General features: G+C 45.1%; 1 protein-coding gene across 3 annotated transcripts in view; it reads right to left on the bottom strand.

The window, feature by feature from the left end:
- Positions 1-19,268, bottom strand: part of COL4A6 (collagen type IV alpha 6 chain) — a 345,428-nt gene that overhangs the window by 31,380 nt on the left and 294,780 nt on the right. For all 3 annotated transcript variants that reach the window (XM_070292135.1, XM_070292136.1, XM_070292137.1), the window contains 14 exons: positions 19,228-19,263; positions 19,001-19,042; positions 17,920-18,012; positions 16,572-16,625; positions 9,876-9,935; positions 8,583-8,627; positions 8,042-8,095; positions 6,886-6,955; positions 5,755-5,862; positions 4,531-4,671; positions 3,489-3,593; positions 1,610-1,770; positions 942-1,121; positions 237-420 (listed from right to left, as the gene is read on the bottom strand). In XM_070292135.1, coding sequence (XP_070148236.1) covers positions 237-420; positions 942-1,121; positions 1,610-1,770; positions 3,489-3,593; positions 4,531-4,671; positions 5,755-5,862; positions 6,886-6,955; positions 8,042-8,095; positions 8,583-8,627; positions 9,876-9,935; positions 16,572-16,625; positions 17,920-18,012; positions 19,001-19,042; positions 19,228-19,263 — 1,333 coding nt within the window. The remainder of the gene's footprint in view (positions 1-236; positions 421-941; positions 1,122-1,609; positions 1,771-3,488; positions 3,594-4,530; positions 4,672-5,754; positions 5,863-6,885; positions 6,956-8,041; positions 8,096-8,582; positions 8,628-9,875; positions 9,936-16,571; positions 16,626-17,919; positions 18,013-19,000; positions 19,043-19,227; positions 19,264-19,268) is intronic.

Below are 19,268 nucleotides of genomic sequence, written 5' to 3'. Positions count from 1 at the left end.
ACACTTTTGGACTGTTCTATTAGGAAGTTTTTCACTAAGCAGAGCTGAAATCTCTGTTGTTCTGTATACCTGTACCACAGTGCAATTACGATCCCTTTTCCACATGAAAACCCTCTAGAGGATTGAGAGCAGTGATTACAATTAGTTTTCTTATGACACATTTCATATATCTAGGTCATATCTATACTCAAGGAGTCAGTTTTCCAGGCCCAAAGCCATCAGATTTGCTTATTCACCTGGAACTCCACGGGGGCCTGGTTGCCCTGGTAATCCATCTACTCCTTTATCTCCAGGAAGTCCACGAGGTCCAGGAGCCCCTGGTAGCCCGATTCCTGGGGGGCCAGTTGGACCAGCATGGCCTTTTTCACCAGGAAGTCCTGGTAACCCCTTTTCACCGGGGAAGCCCTGTGCACCATCACCCTAGGCAACACATAGGAAAGAATGAAAGTGTGACTTAAAGACACATCTGCCGAGCCCTCTGACAATAGGAAAGAGACACATAACCAGTGGGAGCAAGGCTTTTTTTTTTTTTTTTCAGTTAAAATTCTTTATTACCCTAGTTTTTCAATCAATTCCTCTGAGTTGAGTTAACGGGAATGAAGCTTGTCAACCCTGCGTGATCTGATAATGCAAAAGGCTCCAGGTGAGGGGAGCAGAGATAACAACCCTGTATGCGGGGCAGGGATTGGTCACAGAAAACAGCTGGATTGCCTGCAAGGGAAATGTCCTAAGAAACTGAAGCATTTTAAGTGATAATGGTCGATTGTCACTAGCATTTATCAAGTGAGCCAATGACCCATTCTGAGAAAAAGATTCCCATTTTGCAGAAAGGAAAAGCACAGTGTTAGTGACAGAGGTAGGAAGCTGCCATCAGCCTCCTTCCCCTGCCAAGTCAAGTGTGAGGATTTACAGCACTAGTCACCCAAGAAAAATCAACTTACCAGAAGGCCTGGCAGCCCTGGTAAACCTGGTATTCCATCCTTGCCTGGGGCTCCCGTCTCACCAGGGAGCCCCTGGGGGCCAGGATCACCTCGATCTCCTGGCATCCCTGATCCTGTGCTGAGAGTCGGGTCCCCTTTCTTTCCTTTAGGGCCTGTTGGACCTCGAGGCCCAAATACACCCTGACAAAAAGAGAAGGGAATGATCAGGAGATACAGACTTCATGGAATTTTATTATCTTGCATAGATTCGACCTAAAACAAGTCTTTGGGTACATTTTGGCACAAAAGAATGGACACTGGATTATGTCATCACCTTGGATTATCATTGCCCATTTATTTTCTTACCCTTTCTAAGTTTTGAAATCTTTGAGGATGGGAACTTTGCCTTAATTCAAATTTTATTTTCAAGGCCTGACACAGTGTGGGTCAATTGTAAGTTATTTTGTGGAAGGAAGGGAAAAAGGAAGGGAGGGAACACAAGTAGGTTAAAGCAGAAACGGATTTTCAAGATAGCTAAGCAGATTTCTTCACATTACAGATCAAAACCCTGAAGGTTTGCTTTATCCCCATCTTTCTTTTATGTGTTTTAAGAAAGTGCTTGTTGAGGGGTGAGGGACATTTGACAAGCTCCCATTTGATTCCTCAGGGCCAAGTTTGGTAAGACTTACTGGATCCCCTGATGGGCCCTGTGCACCCCCAGAGCCTGGATCACCTTTGGTTCCTTTAAGACCTGGAAGGCCCAGAAGTCCTGGTGGCCCAGGCAGGCCTGGCTCCCCAGGTGGCCCCATGTTGGGGACACCACCATCACAAGCACAAAAACCTGGGTCCCCTGGAGGAAAAATAAAAAAAGACAACATTAAACTAAGTGAGCCATCTTTACAAGAAGAAGGAAGACTCGCCAGTTGTAATTTGTGACTTGAACAACTCCATGGAGGGAATCAGAAGGCCTGCAGAATGAACTAGCTTCACTCTCGATCAAAGTACATCTGTGTTAGTGATTTGGATTTCATTTATCTAGGGTAGAGCCCAGTCTAATGTGTCATCAGAGTTGAGAACCACCGACCTATACTAATCAGCTGAGAGTCTGGAATTCAAGCTACTTGAAGGTTCTATTCACCAAAATGTCTTTTGTACACAGAGACAGTGCCAAAGAAATTAATGATAGAGAGTTCGGCAAAGCATCTTTGAAGAGATAGCATGGAGTCACTAGCACTGTGGCTCAGCCACCTAGACCATCTGTACTTACGGTCTAAGAAAAGAGACTTTGGGCTGACATAGGTGACTCTGAGTTTCCCTAAGATCCCAAAGGGCCTCTTCCTACTTTTAGAAGATTGATAATCACTTGATAGTCACTGAAACTCTGAAAGGACAATCTCTTCTCCAAATAATCGTTTCTCAAGTGTCATCCATGGATGTCCTGCCTGAGTTTGAGTCACCTGTGACACTTGTTTACAAGACAGCTTGCTGGGCCTCACCCCAGGACTAATCAATCAGACTCTCAGGTGGCCAGATCCAAGAATCTAATTTGTAGTCATCTCCCCATGGTGATTCTCATGTCTAGTGAATCAGTTGAGAATTCCTATCATCATTCCAGACTTAGAGAGAGAAAGAAAACCTTCTGGCACCATGGGAATATAATAAGGAGAGGCATTAGAATTGGCCCTGTTTTTAAGTAAGAGAATGGTATCAAGCAGCACACTAGCTCTGCAGTGAGTCAGGGAAAACAAAATTGGCACCCTAGGTCAAGACTTGCAAGTTAATATCCTTTGCCCCCAGCAGTTTTCCCTGTGTCTCAAAAGTAGAGATGGAGCCTTCAAAAATGTCTGAATGAGCTGCTATACTCAGGTAGTACCATTTTATGATAGGGCAATGAGACAGGAGGGGAGTGAGTGAAAACCTCTCGGAGGTTGAGGAGAGCTATAAATTCCTTTGAGAAGAGATCTTGGTACCTGAATCCCCCAGGTCATCTCCAAACCTCTCTTCAGCAACTGTTGACACTTTCACCTCTTCCTCCACCTTGCCCTGAGCTGCAACCATTATAAACTGATTTATTTACACTTTAGCATCTGCCCCTTAGAGCATGAAACAGAGGAATGACCTAAAGCCAGCAGGAAGATGGAGTGCGCAGGGCAGCTGAAGGCTGGGGCAGTCAGTCAGTCCTTCAGCATCAGGGGGACTGGAGTTGTTTTCCTGGAGCCAACTGGCTTTTTCAGAGGTTCAGGTCTTGACCTTTCCTGCAGGCTAAAGGTAATGATAAGTGACTTCCTGCCTTGGCCTTGCAAACTGAGAGGGGTCACAGGATATGCAGAATAGCTTCTACCGGTGGAGGGGCAGGAAGAATGGCCTGGGGGCCACTTTGTCCTGAGCAACCTCAATCGCCAGCCTCAGTCTTAGAGCTCCAAACATAGCACTTTCGACAATCTTATAATCACATCAAGATCCAAGGTTGCTCTTGTTCGGGTTCCCAAGGCTGTTGGTTGGCTCCTTCCCAGGGGGCCTTCTCCAAGGAATTTGGGGAACAAAGAAACCTAAGCAGACAAAGATCACCTTTAATTCCTTTGAGGCCTGGGTGTCCTTTTGGACCTCGTTCCCCTCGGAGTCCCAGCGATCCCGGTTCTGTGCTCTGTAGGGTTCCTGTCTCAGATGCTGCACCTTCAGGAAGAAGGAACATAAAAGCTTGGCAACTTACAAGAACCTGGGCTCATGCACAGCAGCTCAGTCACCAAGAATCCTGGAGCATCAATGATCAAAACAGAGATGCCCTCCCCTCAAAAAACCCAAGACAGGAACCCAAAGTGTGTAGCAGTTTCCCAACTCTGCTGACTCAATTTGCCCTACTTCTACTAGTTACAGGACATTCACTATGTTCCAGACACTGGGGATGTGGAAATAAGCAAGGCAGCTTCAGCAACTCAGAAACCCCTGTGTCTAACCCAGGAAGTCCTCTTAGGACCAAAGAGGAGATGGGGGCGAGCTGCAGCGGTCAGGGGATGTAGGTTACAAAGAAACATGCAGGGTGTATTTCTAGCCTTTTTTCTTAGAATCTAGAGTCTCATCCTCAGGTAGATGATCTAAGAAGAATAAGTCCTGTGGAGGCTTTCAGCAGCCATCTATGAAGATCCCCTGGAGGAGGAAATGACAACCCACTCCGGTATTCTTGCCTGGGAAATCCCATGAACAGAGGAGCCTGGTGGGCCCCAGTCCATGGGGTCGCAAACAGTTGGACACAGCTGAGCACACAGAGACATGAAGATCCAGGCTTGGTTTCTAATTTCTTGAGCTTTCAGCCCATCCTGCTGGAGCCCTGAGGACCAGGGCAAGCTTAAAAGAGCCAATTCTGCTCCTTCAAGAGCTACCAGTCCACAGGCTTAGGGGTTGAGAGCAGTGAGGGGTGAAATGAAATGACTACAGAAGTCGGAAGGCATTGGGGAGTGTCTGGTCACTGAGATGGCCCTCGCTCGTCTTCCTTGATGAACACTCTGATTGCTGTGGTCCCTAACCTGTGAAATGCTCCCTCCCTCAAAAATCAGGACTGTTCTACAGTCTGGATCACACGTGAATCTCAAGACCAAAGGGAGAAACAACTTACCAGGTGGGCCTGGTAGGCCTGGCAGGCCTGGCAAACCATCTCTGCCAGGGAGACCAGCTGCCCCCGTTGTGGTCTGGCCAGGGTTTCCTCGTTGCCCCTTCAGGCCTAGAGCTCCCTGGGTGCCCAGAGCACCAGGGCCACCTGGAAGGATAAGCCCACACAAACATGTTAATCACATCAGCCTCCTCTGCAGGGGAGTCCAACTGGTGCCATATGTTAGACACTAACTCCAAGGAAGAGTTTGGGAAAGTATTTGCCCCTCTCCTGCAGCTAAGTTAAAAGGGTCCCTAGGAATCATCTAGCTTAACCTCCTGGGAAACAGAGGCCCAAAGATGTACAGAAACATGGTCAAGGGCCTAGAACGTCTCAGTGGCAAACATGAGACAGAAAACTGGGACTCCAGCTCCCCATTTCTAGATTTTTTCCACCTTGGTGCTGGGATCAACTGTACCTCCTCCTAGGGGCTGTTTTTTTTTTTTTTTTTAATTTTTATATTTTGGCTGTGCCATGTGGCATGTGGGATCTTAGTTACCCAACCAGGGATTGAACCTCTGCCCCCTGCATTGGAAGCATGGAGTCTTAACCACTGGACTGCCAAGAAGTCCCCCAAGGGGCTGTTTTAAAAGCACAGATATCCTTACAGAGGCCCATCTCTGAGGAATTTAGAAACTGTTGTTTTTAAAAGTAATGTCTGGCTTTGTATTTGGGACATCAGTGCCTCCCAGACTCTGGTATGCCCTTTCTCTTTTTACTGCTGATAGAGTGACATATGGGTGTGTGCCTCCAATGACTGTTTCAAGGGCGTCATCCACAGGATCCCGGGGCCATTTACGGCCTGGGTTAAGCACACAGTGAAGGTCTGGGTGCAAACTTTCCTCTAGGCTTTTGTTAGCTCCTTCTGGCCAGCATCAGCTGCAATGGCACATCCACAGAAGAGTGACAGGGCTCCAGCAGTCTAACCCAGGCCTCCTCCTTGATGGTCAGGCCTCACTGATGGCCTGTCTATCTATGGTACATTATTGAGGCCAAAAGAATGTTGCTTACCCGGGCCCTTTTCTTATGTACATGTGGCCTTGCACTCACAGTGGGGAGCTTACTGACTAGGTCTACCTTTCTTTTGACTTTGGTTAACTTGGTCCCCAGACCAGAGGTATAGCAGGGGATGCTGAGTGCCAGAGTGGACAGAGGACAAATCTGTGCAGCGGGTGGGTGGGTTTGTTTCACCTGGTAAAGCCGGTAATCCAGGGGCACCAGGAGGGCCGGGTAGGCCCTGTATGCCTTCATCTCCTTTAAGGCCTGGGAGGCCTGGCATACCAGGGTCTCCAGGATAACCTGGCATTGCAAAGGAAAAAAAAAAGCAGTAAGCAAACCAAAGAAGGCCCACAAATGTCACAAAATGCCTCGAAAGAGTTGCAAGGAGATGTTCTCAGGTTGGAAGTGCCTTTCTTGCCCTTCACAGGTCTCCCAGATGCTAATGTGCTCATGTGATGATGGGCCTATTTGAGCTAAGGCTCTCCTAGTGTTCAGAACTGGACTGGTTAGGGCTTGCCTTCCATGGTAAGATCTGATGAGTACTAGGAAATTTCTCATACCACTAGTAATCTTCTGTCATGCCTCAAACGTCTACCATTTGAGTTAAGGTGTTGAGGTGTACCCTTCAAGTTATACACAGGTTTCTTGGTCGTGGAACACAGGAAGCCACTGTCAACCGCCAATACCTCAGCTTTAATGAGTTCACCAGACAGGGCATGGGCCTGAGAGGATGTGAGGGGAGGGATTAGTTAGGAGATCCGAGTGGACAGGTACTATAGCAGAAGCCTTTGGTTTGAGCATCTGGACCTCTGGAGAAGCCAAAAGGAAGAATTGGACACATATAGTAACTACAACAAGGAGAGGTAAAGACAAACTTCAAAGTGTCATACTACTGAGCATTGTTGACCGCTTGTTCCCCTAACCAAAGATACTTTCCCACTTCCTGTGAAATTGTCAAGCTCAAGCATGCATGGGATCACATACATGAGACAATGTGTGTCCCATTGCATCAGGCTGAAGTTACCCTAGCTGAGAGGATATGAATCCTTTCCTAAGCATCACCAGGAGAACCATTTTTAGCTAATCGAGACCCAGGCCAATGCAAATCCCAGATTGGTGATCTAACACAAACACAGATTAATGGGGATTGGCTTGTTTGCCTAAAACTCTGCAGTTCAATTCATTCCCCAACTTCAGGATCCATAAATGGCCCTTGTGGTGTTGGGTTTAGCAGCAATCCAATGGCTGACACAATATCCTTTAAGTAATTACAGGGGATTCAACTTTCTGTTTTTTCCCACTCAACTCAATGAAAAGTTGCACCTGAGATCACAGCACCATCTGTATCGATGAAAATATCTGGGCCTGGCAGGCCAATGCCACCTTTTTCACCCTGCAAAGATTAAATACATTAAACACAAATATTTCTGTGACCTCATCACCTAAGATCATGTTCCCTCAAAACCATTCCCCAAGACAATGAAAGATTCCTCTTTCTGTAACCCCTTATTTTGAGGGCCAGATTGTCCATAGGTTAAATTCAAAGTCCAATAAATTTAAGATGAAGGTGACACAAGGCAGGCTAGAGGCCTGACACTCAACTGCAAATCTGTCGAGGACAAGGGGTCCTGATTTATGTTGCAACCCGACTCCAGGACAATCTGCTTCTGGACCTGGGTAACATATTGTAGGAAGAGACAATATGGCTATATTCAAGAGGTGCTGAGGAGGGGACAGAATTTTAACTTTCTTTCCCATGTTTGGCAGGCTTGAAACTCTGCTACTGTCACTGCCCTTGTTATTGGATGACATCAAGCTGAGGAAGTTAAAAGAGTCCTACTTTTCTCAAAAGAGGGACTCAGGTACCAGAATCAGGGTGGGGTGGCAGGAGCCACTTGCCCCAGGTTCAGGCAATAAGGGGGGTGCATTGTCTGAAAGAATTTAAGAATGATAACAAAACCCCAAAGTTGCTGATTCTAAATGATATCAAGAATAGAATATTTCTCCTTGTAGGGATGGATATGCTCCCACACCCTGACCGCCACTTTTTAGTTTACCACTGATCAAGTCGTGTCTAAGGAATGGTCATCAGCTTTGTGTGTTCAAAGTAGCTTGCATGCATTTGGGGTAAAAAGGGTGACATCTAAAATATCAAAACACTAAGAAATACCCCATCTCATTATGTAGGCATTTGCTATGATCTAAATGTTTGTGTCCAAGGTGATAATATTAGGTGGTGAGGCCTTGGGGAGGTGACTAGGTCATGAGGACAGAGCTCCCACCAGAACTCAACCATACTGGCAACTCTGATGTCAGATTTCCAGCCTCCAGAACTATGAGGAATAAATTCCTCTTGTTTATAAGCCACCCAGTCTTTGATATTTTGTTATAGCAGCCCAAATGGAGAAAATAGCATTTATACTAATTCCTTACCCTTCCATCTTCCCAATCCTGGATTTTAACTTCCCACCAGCATTACCTTAATTCCTGGGAATCCATTAAGCCCGGGGAAACCTGAAGACCCCTTCCTGCCCTGTGAAAGAAACATAGTTACAACTAAATCGAGTGTCTAAGAGCGTAAGAGAGGTTGGTTTTTGGATTAGGCCAGGACAAATGGCACAGGGATTTTGGCTTGCATTCCAGAGCATGCATAGATTGTACCTGACTCTGGAAGCCATAAAATATTCCAGGAAGCAATATGGTGCTAGGTAGCCAACTTGCATGTTAGTGGGTACAAAGACCACAAGGCTAGAGATGAATATAAGCAGGCTGGTCTGGCTAGGCCCTGATATCATGTTAAAGAAGTGTGACTGCATTATGGTACCGAACTTACTGCACACTCATCTTCTTGGGTAAAAACAATAGAAGTGAGAGGCTGAGATTCTATCAACCAAATAGAGGTAGACAATTTGCATTGTAAGCGGTGTTTCCCTTTGGATGGATGGTCATGTTAAATAAAGTAGGAGGGTCTTCTAGTCGGGATTTTATACACTAGACTTTAATGATATTAGCCAAAATACCTGACTCCCCGGAGGGCCTTGGACTCCTTCTAAACCCATGGGACCCTGTAAAGAGAATAGAGGTACCTTAGAGAGATTAATAGCCCACAGTAGACAAAGGCACTGGACTTACATAACAAAGCTCTCCAACTGAGTTCAGGACTTAGCAGCCGCTAAAAATCAGGTAAGAGAATGTTCCTAGACTTGGCTTAACGACTTCTTTCTATGCACTAATCCATCAGGCTGAATAGAGGCACAGGGAATTTTTAAAGAGCTAAATAAATGGAAACATTTTAAGTAGTAGGTGGAATTTGGTAGAAGGGCTGGGTGGTATTATACTTAGTCTGCATTAGTTCCAAGTCATGAGATTTTTAAATAGATTGTGGGAGGGCCTCTTGTCTCTCACCCCAAATGTATTCTTTGCTGGTGATTATATGTTTTCAAGACAAGGGAGTAGAGGAGAGTGGAGACAGAAATGGCAGCCTAATGGATGAACATTGCTGAATACTCAAGACTCTTAACAAGCTTCATGACCAAGCTAAAAACACAATGAATGAATTCTCTGAAATGTTGCTTCTTTAAGGTGAAGGTTGGCCAGTTGTTTACAAGCTAAGACCCAAGTGCCTGAAGCTAGAAATCAGAGAGACTAACAGTTCTCTACTTGAAGTGAGATTATTATTGGAAACTATTGACTTCAAATTCACTATGTTCTAGAACTTCCCAGGCTGGTTTCTGTTCTATAAAAATTGCACTTGGGCCTCTCTCATTCCTGCAAATTGCCCCCCTCCCAGGATAGGATGGAATGAAAGTAAGAAAACATTCACATCATTCTTTAGCCCAGAAGATAATTATATGTGAGGACAAAAAGAGAGTAAATGGGGTGAGGAGCCCCTGGTGTAGAAGGTACATCATTCCTTATTCAAGGGAACCACTAAGTCAAAGGAGTGGGGCAAAGAAGAGGAAGAGGACTTAGGGACCTGCCTGAGGGTTGAGAAAGAAAAATAAGAGAAGCTCGCCAGTCTATGTCCGATGCAGGATACAGGATGCTTGGGGCTGGTGCACGGGGATGACCCAGAGAGATGTTATGGGGAGGGAGGTGGGAGGGGGGTTCATGTTTGGGAATGCATGTACACCCGTGGTGGATTCATGCCAATGTATGGCAAAACCAATACAGTATTGTAAAGTAAAATAAAGTAAAAATAAAAATTTAAAAAAAAGGAGTCCATCAGGTTATATAATAGAAAGATGCAAACAAGAAAGAAAATGGACCAGCTGACGTCACAGATCCAGGCAAGCAATATTCCACAGTCATACCCTTGGTCCTGGCAAACCAGGAATTCCCTTTTCTCCTTTTTCTCCAGCAATTCCAAATCCCTAAAGGAAAAAAGAAACCACAAGTTATAACATTGATTTCCTCATAGGTCTCCTGGCTCCATCCAAAGTGAAAGTGTTAGTCACTCAGTCATGTCCAACTCTTTGTGACCCCATGGACTGTAGCTCACCAGGCTTCTCTGTCCATGGAATTCTCCAGGCCTAGAATACTGGAGTGGGTTGCCATTTCCTCCTCCAGGGGATCTTCCCGACCCAGGGATTGAACCCAGGTCTCCTGCATTGACAGGTGGATTCCTTACCACTGAGCCACCTGGGAAGCTCATTTCTATCTAGGCATGGTCTAGAACCTTGCCGGCCTTAGGAACATTCCCAGAGGGACTGCAAGATGGTCCCCAACCTCTCCTGCCCTGCTCACAGGAGGTAAGGGCATGCAGCCATGGACATGACTTGAGGATCTTCTAAGGACAAGCAGAAATCCCAAAAGCAGAGTGAATGAAAGCACTTCCTCCCCTCTGGGTCCAGGGCAAGCATATTAGAAGAATTCATTGCTAAAGTGAATAAAGTATTTCACGACAAACGTAATTGAGTTACTTGTTGTCAGTGTTTAGAATTGGACTTTCTGGAGCATAGATTTTGGAAAATAACATTTAGGCCTATTAAGAGAGTAAAGAAGGCAGAGAAATCTTCTCACAAGGAAGCTTGTGAAAGACACTAAATGTTATGGCACACGTCCTGTTGTCCTCTTGATGTGATCTGGCTCAGCTGGTTATAAAAAGCACTGTTCCAAACCCATTTGTAGAATAGTTTTTTCCTTCTTCTTTCATACTCACAGCATTCCCATGGGTACAGTTGCTTGGCTCCCTTAGCTTTCTAGGCCCAAGTTTTTTTTTTTTTTTTTTTTAATGTGAGTTGTTTTTCTTGTCGTTGCGGTTGTTGAGGTGAGGAGTGTATGTCTGTTAAGGATCCAATTCAAAGCAGGCTTTGGTTCCAACTTATCTTTTCTTTTTTCTACATCTATAGTTAGGAGTCAAATAGCTCAGCCCTCACGCTGAATAGAATTTCTGTTTGAATGGTTCGTGGGTCAAACTGAAAGTAAACTTCTTTGAAATCTTAGTTCTGCAGCTCAAATTGGACACCAAGGCATGATGCCCCCTGTTGGCATGTGTCTATTGGCGTCTGAAGTCAAACACTTCATGGAGCCTTCCCTCTGGCCTATGGAAGGAAGCTATGGCAGCCTGGAATTTTCCAGGCAAGAGTACTGGAGTGAGTTGCCATTTCCTTCTCCAGGGGATCTTCCCGATCCGGGGATAGAACCCAGGTGTCCCACATTGCAGGCAGATGCCTTACCCTCTGCACCACCAGGGAAGCCCATGGCAGCCCAAGCTGCCCCCAAACTCTTCAAGCACTAAAATGGGTTCTAGATGAAAGTCTATGAGCAAAAGGTCTATATCACATTCACTTCTGTCTCCTCCAAGGCATGTTACGGTAGGCTGAACACACACAAGGTGGTCCAATACATATTTGTTGAGTTAAATCGAACAGTGACCCAGGGAACAAAAGTGTTCCAAAGGGTGAGGGGAAGAATGTCTAGGAACCATCTCACAGCCCCTACCTATCTTGTCCACAGTTGTAAAGACAAAGGGGCCTTGTCCTTCTTCAGAAATCAAATGGAGCCTCTGGACTCTTGCTTTCTCAGAGAGAGGGTCTGAGAGCTTGAGCTACAATGTGAACAAAAATAAATACACACAATGCTTAAAAAGGAAAAAAAATTATAAAGCAATTTGTGTGTGTGGGTTAAAGCCAATAAAACATAGATGACTTGGCAAGATATTGGGCTGTAGACTCAGCTTGTCTCCCAGCACATGGAGGCCCCATACAAGGCCCTGCTGAACAAGCTGTTCTAGCAAGATGTTCCAGGCCCCAGCCCTGTCCCAGTCAATGCTTGTCATGACCTGACTTGCACCTATTGCTCTCACGCCCCTTCTCAGCCATGGCCAAGAACGCCTCATTAGAGAACTAGCTTAGCTGTTTACAGGTCTGCTCTCTAGGGGTCTTGGTCTCCTGGTATTTTTGGTTCAAGGATATTAGTGGCTCTGTAAAAACTCAACTTCACTCACATGGCCACGAGTTGAGGGGGTTCGGCAGGATGAGGAGTGTGGTGTGAGAAAAAGGCGAGCTGCAAACACTAGGCTGCAACCAGGGGGTGTCAGGCCCCACTGTGGAGAGAAAGACACTTTGGCCCTGGGTCCTCAGAGACCTACTGGCCCAAAAGGCAGGCTGCCAGGGTGGTCACCCTCTGCCCAGGCTCCTCTCACGGCCCCCATAAGGGCCATGGAGAAGGGCAAGGCCCATCTGCACAACCAGGGCAGGAAGGCAGGAGGGAGGCTGAAGTCTGAAAAGAGGGGCTAAGGCCACAGGGGAAGGGCAGGGGGTGATCATATTTGGGGGTCATTTTGGGGAGGCTAAACCACAGGAATCAGTTCAGCTTGGCACTGCAGGGGGACTTGAGATGGGAAACTTGAGAGGTTAGACCAGTCAGTCTTCCTCAGTTCTGATCCTGTCACACTGCTGCTACTGGCCCCTCCGGGCACCAGAGCTTGGGGCCCAGCTTAGGTCTGTCAAGTTGGGGCTGTGCCTCTGAAAGCCCTACCTGAGATGCGTGGAAAGCCTGGGGCTCCGCTGAAGGAGAACTCCCACCTGCCCAGTCACTGCCTCAGCTCCACCCAACAGTCACCTCAGGATTCACCATTTTGTTTTCTTCTCTCTCTCCCCCATCTGCCATGTTGCCTTACCCTTTGTTTGCTGGCACCTTGGAGGGCACAGAGGTAAATGACCAAGAGTCTCCACAGGAGCACCTGCGGCCTACGTGTGAGTGTGTTGCTGGGACAATGTGGTGAAATGTGTGAAGCTGGGGCTGAGCCACGAAAGCAGAGATGCTGGGTGACTGCAGAAGGGGCAAGGGAAAGAAGGGGAGGCCTAAACCAGTCAGGTTGGCCACTTGTCAGCTCCTGCAAAGATCTGGGCTAGAATGGAAAGAAAACAAACGGTTGAAGGGAACATTTCGGATTCTCTAGAGATTTCTACCCTCAGTGCTGTCTTGCTTCTCAGTGAGTGTGGATAAATGAAAGCTGATGTGAGAGTTCTGGCTTTGAGAAGTGTCTTCCTTTCGAAAAGTTCAGAGTATCTGAAACACATTCCCACCTTTCTTCTTATGACTTTTCTGACAGAAGGCAAGAAGGTACCTATGAATGTTCCTACTAAGCAGATAGAGATATTAGGAGCAAAGGAGTTATAGGATTTGGCCAGGGTTGCACATGGAATCCATGCCAAAGTGGGCTGAGAACTCTGGTTTCTTGATTCCCACTCTCTGAAAATACACTGTACCATATAAAGAAAGGTATTTTTCCAGCTTGGATGTCTTTACAGTCAGCTGGGGTTTCTATTTGTCAGATCAGACTGTGAAGCCCTGGAAGTGCTGAGATTGAAAAGGCATTGCGACTTATCACTGTTCGGTACTGTCAGTCTGTCTTTCTTTTACAGGGTAAAAGGGAATGGAGTGAAATTGCAGGAGGGGAATTCCTCTGAGGTAGAACAGGGAAGGGGATGGGAAGGAGGGAGCCAGTCAACGGCAGAGCAGCAGAGATCACACAATCCACCACCTCCATGACAAGAACCAACTGAACTGTAGGGGGCAGTGTGGTATGAGGAAAAAGCCTGGAACTGGCTAGTATTCAAGAGAACCGCATTTCAGTCTCAGTTTTGTTAATAACTTGCTGTATAACTCTGGACAAGACTCTTTACCTCTTCAGGCCACGGTTTCCTCATCAGTACAGGGATATAAGCTCATCCCATCTTGCTTACATCACAGAAATGATGTGTGACTAGAATTTATGTGAAATGCTCACAAACAAAGGTACAGACTTGATCCCCCAACCCACTTGCAAAGTACTTTATATCTGTGTGGTCCAATAAAAAGATAATGCGAGCTACTATGTTATTTTCAGTTATTTAGTAGTTTCATTTAAAAGTAAAACAAATAGGTGACATTAATTTAACAATGTTTTATTTAATCAAATATGTCATAAATATTAGGGCTTCCCTGGTGGCTCCAAGGTTAAAGCGTCTGTGAGAGACCCGGGTTTGATCCCTGGGTCGGGAAGATCCCCTGGAGAAGGAAATGGTAACCCACTCCAGTATTCTTGCCTGGAGAATATGGGCTTCCCAGGTGGCGCTAGTGGTAAAGAAACCAGCTGCCAATGCAGGAGATGTAAGAGATGCAGGTTCCATCCCTGGGTTGAGAAGATCCCCTGGAGGAGGGCACAGCAACCCACTCCAGTATTCTTGCCTGGAGAATCCCACAGACAGAGGAGCCAGGTGGGCTACGGTCCACAGGGTCGCAAAGAGTCGGACACGACTGAAGCGACTTAGCACAGCATAGCACAGCACATCATAAATGTTGTTGTTTCAACACTGAAGTAAAAATTGCTTAAAAAATGAGATATTCTCTATTATTTTCTTCACACCTAGCTTTGGAAATCTGTTGTGTGTTTTATACTTACAGCACAACTCCTTTCAGACTAGCCACGTTTCAAGGGACTGGTAAGTGTTTGTGGCTGGTGGTTATTATATTGGACAGCACAGCTTTATACTTTGCAAAGAAACCTGACGTACATCATGAGTTGATCTCAAAACAGGAGAGATGACCATTGCCATGTGACATATATACAGAAAGGTTCAGAGACTTAAAGTCCCAGACCTGGGGTTGGGGCTGAAGTCTAGGTAGCCTGTCTCCAACATCAGGATTCTTTCCCTTTCTGAATCATTAGATTCTGAGTTGATTAAAATCAAAGCCATTGAACAGATGGTTCTCTGTGCTGCTGTGTCTCTATGGAGCAGTAGCCATCATCGTGGAAGCCACCTGTGCCACTGGCTCTACTGGCTGGGTTTTCTGGCCACCAGGAGAGACCCAAAGTGTTTCAAAGAACTGCAGGGAAGTACTGGAGTCCTCTGTTTTCACTTTTCCAGCCAGCCGGGACAGGCCTAGTCATCTTTGATTTATCCATTTCCCTCCCAACCCTGACACCCAATCCATGGAAATTTCATCAGCTCCTTCAGAACTCATCTTGTGGTTTAATAGATGCATCAAGCAAATGTAGTGTGTTGGCCTTGTTTCAATTCTGATTCCGAACAAGGTAATTATAAAAAAAATATATTTATGAGACAATCATTACTAATAATTATTTAAGTCATTACTGATAATTAATTAGTGATGATGAAATCATCAGGATGTCTTTAAAAAGTCCTTATCTCTTAGAAATACTGAGGTGTTTGCAGTGAAGTGCTATGTCTGTTACTGGCTTCAGACTGGCCATGAGTTGCTAATTATTGAAGCCAGGTGATGGGGACACAGGCGGATCATTATGCCACTCTCTTCACTTTGTATATGTTTGAAATGTTCCAGAACAAGAAATTTCAACTTTTTACATTTTAAATTCATGTACTTCTCTCCATTTCCATTTTTATTACCCTAGGCCAAGACACCACCATTTCTCACCTATACTGTCTCAGTAGCCTCTGTTTGCTGACCCCCACTCCTTGCCCCCATCTTCCATTCCCCCCCTCCACCTCCCACTACCACAAAGACAGATCTTCTTAAAAATACAAGTCAGAGCCTTCCATTGGCTTCTCATTACATTTAACATAAAAGCCATATTTGACCTACAAAAGTCTCCATGATCTGGCTCCTGCCTCTTTTTCTGGTTATTAGCCTTGCTCACTCTTCTCCACCCACCTTGAAGAAGTCTTGCTGTTCCTCTCAGGGTCTTGGCACTGTGGTTCTCTTGGCCAGAAACACTCTTCCCAAACTTTCACATGACTTGCTCCCTTATAATAAGCACCTCCTCAGACAGGCCCTTCTTGACCACCCTGTCCAAAGTTACCAATTCCATTCCGCATCCACACTTTGACCCCTCTTTATCATCTATGTATCACTTACCATGATAGGAACTTGTTCTCCATTCATTTGTTTACTTGTTAATTCTCTCTTCTCCCTTACCCCTCTGCCCTTTGAATGTACTTTCCTCAAGGTCAGGGACTGGTACCTATCTGACTGTTATTTATTGTTGCAGCTTCAGAGTCCAGCAGAAGGCCTGGCATATAGGGGTCCTCAAAAAGTATTTGTTGTGTAAAAAAATCTAAGATACAAGGGCATTTAGGAAAGTAAAAATAGGATCACTAACATTACCATTTACTGAACAATTGATAAGTGCCAGGCATTTATTAAGTCCTTTTCATGCATATTATCTCATTTAATCCTCATAACCACCCCATTATTGTCCCCCCTTTTTTGGTAGGTTAGGAAACTGAGGCTTAGAAAAGTTAAGAAACTTGTCCAAGGTCACATAGCTAGAAACTGGTGAAATCAGAAGTCAAGCCTATAGGTCTGTTTCAACTCTAGAGCTTGAGATAATATCCTCTAAGCTATATAGTCACATGAAGAACCTAATGTCCCCATGGATTTGAAAAACAAGAACATGTCCTTAAATGCCTTCTAACAATGAAAATGGTTAAAGTCTCTACAATAACCATAGGAGGAAAGTATTTCTGTTTGCTTTTTATTAGTATAGCTGTTGTCCAATCAGATCCTCAAATACATGTTGACCAAATAGAGAGACTTACCGGCAGACCAGGTGGACCACTTATTCCTGGGAAGCCCTGAGGCCCTGGTTCACCCTGGAAAATCAACCAAAGCTCAGTAAGTAGCAGCAGGCAGCAGTGAACATAAAGGAGATGGCTCCCTTGAGTTACTTGGGCCGGGCAGTGGGCAACCATAGGGTATCATGTTTGGGATTCCAGATGCTGATGCAGATTGCCCAGGCTCCACAAGTGGTAACTATGCCAGGATGTCTAAATGTAGGGAGCCTTTTGTAGCATGGAAAGGACCAAAGTCCATGGCAGGGGGAAAAAAAAAAAACTATCCAAAACAGAATCTCAAATGCCCAGGTTAATTGGGAGGCAGAAAAGATGATCATCTGTTCTCCTTCCAGTGGAAGAAGCTGTTAAGTACGATTTCCTCTAGCAAATTGCTGGCTGCAAAGACATCAATGGTTTTGGGAAAAGAGTAATGATTACAGTTTGGAAAGTGCTGCATAATACTCTATTCTGTCTTTCCTTGATATGCTTATTTACCAATTAGTACCCAGAAGGGGCTCCTTAAGGTTTGGGAATAGTTAGGAAGGCAGGGAATTTTTCATATGCTCCCAAACTGTTCCCAAAACAATGATTACTTCATGTCAACCTGGAGAATGCCTAGAGCTGTTGCTTCCACAAAGAAATGGGACTAAACACCTCCCTTGACCACAGATATAGGATCGATCACAAAACTAAAGGGATCTCCAGGAAGGAATGGAATGCAGGTTACTAAAAGATATCTGCACAGATTAATAGGAAACAGCCATTCAAATACAACCAGGTCTACACGCATATCAAAATACAGATTATAAAATATCTCACTTAAACAGGTTCAGCCTTGATAGTTTAGATCAGGTGGAGTAGGGCATCTACTGCCACTTGGTGACAGTACAGCCTGCTTGCAGGGTCAAGTTCTGAGGGCAAATAGCTTCTTTAAGAGGATAACTCAAGAGCAACCATTATACCCTATTGTTCTGTTACAGCACTTCGGGGACAACATAAGTATTGAGAGGGTTGGTAGTTCAGAGGAAAAAAACTCAACTATTTAATGTTTGTTTTAAGTTATTCAGCATCTTGAAAACTGAATCTACATAACTGAAACACAGAGAATAGCACCTGAATGATTATTCAGAAACCCAGGCACGCTCATAACCATATAGCAGAAAACAGACTCTATAAAACTTTCACAAGGGACAGAACAAAGAAGGATTTATTTTCCCTTCCAAACAAAAATCCATTACCCAGAACCTTCTATCTTAGTATAGTCTGGTTATTAGAGTTGAACTCTAGTATTAATAGGGAAAGACTTATTAACTTGTGCTTAAATGTTCACTACCTTGGATCCTTTCTTCCCTTTGGGAAATCCCATGAATTCCAGTTCTCCAGTAGATGGTGGGGGTCCTGCAGGACCAGGCAGGCCAACATCTCCCTGTAAGATCAAACGAAACATTAAGCAAAGCAGACACCACACAGGCCATTTCTCCAGAGGATAGGTTTGTGCTCCAGATATAATTCATAAATAAACTGTCCATGACTTTAGACTCTTCACCCTCACCCTTGCAGCAATGAGGAACCAAAAATCAGTCCCAAGAGGTGAAAAGAATTATAAGCCTGACCAAATGCTTTCTGTACCAGCACTGCAGAGGGAGGAAGCAAGATGGATGAAAGGAAACAGCAGGTTCACGGTCTCCGTGGTCATGCATGAAAGGGTGTTTAGAAGAAAGCCAAAAAAGGTGAATGGCAACCTCTTGGCAACAGTGATCAGACTCTAATTGGTCCAATCTTTGCCAAGAGCACAAGCAGAGGCAGTAAAGCCTGTGTTGGAGCACTGAAGACTGGATTTGCTCCTTGAAACAGTGCAGTCTACAAGAGGCAGCCACCAATGAAGGGGAGGGCAAGCTCCCAGTCTCCCTTGAGGCTCCTAAATGACTTTACAGTTTCTATAGAGGGAACTATTAGTAGGAGAATGAGGGAAGGAAAATAAAAGGGAATGATGAGAGAGGGTTAAGAAGGAGAGAGGGGGGAGATGGAGGGAGAGAAGGAAGAGAAGGAGGAAGGATGGAGAGAAGAGAAGCAGAGAAAAGGAAAGAGAAAATGACACAATATAATACAAATCAGTAGGGAAATACCCAGGTGGAAGGAAGATAAAATATATTTCAAAAGAGTACGTTCATCAGACATGTACACTTCACAGTAGGAAGCAGAAGACTGCAATATTTGGAAGGAAAAAGACCACAAGAGCCTATGTGTGCACATGCAACCCTCAAGGAAACCCACCAGAGGACTCATGAGGGATGGGAAATGCTCCCTTTCCAAGGCAAAGATCCAAAGCCCCCAACACAAGCAGGCACACATGTGCAACTAGAGACATTTCTTGAAGCACATGGAAAGCAGTGTATGTTCCAAAATCTATTTACCTTGACTCCTTTCTCTCCTTGGAAACCTAACCCCATATTCCCCTGGGGCACAGGGATGCAGGGAAGAAAAACAAAATCAATTACTAAATAAGCTCCAGGAACTTAAATTGGAATGCAGTTTTTTTTTTTTTAAACCAGAGTATGTTTAACCAGACAAGAAATATCTCTGGGGAAACTAGCATACTTAGTGGTAGGAAGTTAAATGCCCTAAGACAAAGTATACTTACATCAGGACCAGGGAAACCAGGGGGGCCAGGAGGACCCTGGA

This window comes from Ovis canadensis, chromosome X (genome assembly GCF_042477335.2).
Source record: "Ovis canadensis isolate MfBH-ARS-UI-01 breed Bighorn chromosome X, ARS-UI_OviCan_v2, whole genome shotgun sequence".
Classification (NCBI taxonomy): Eukaryota; Metazoa; Chordata; class Mammalia; order Artiodactyla; family Bovidae; genus Ovis; species Ovis canadensis.
Note: the sequence above shows the minus strand (reverse complement) of the source record. Positions and strands in the feature narration are given on the sequence as shown.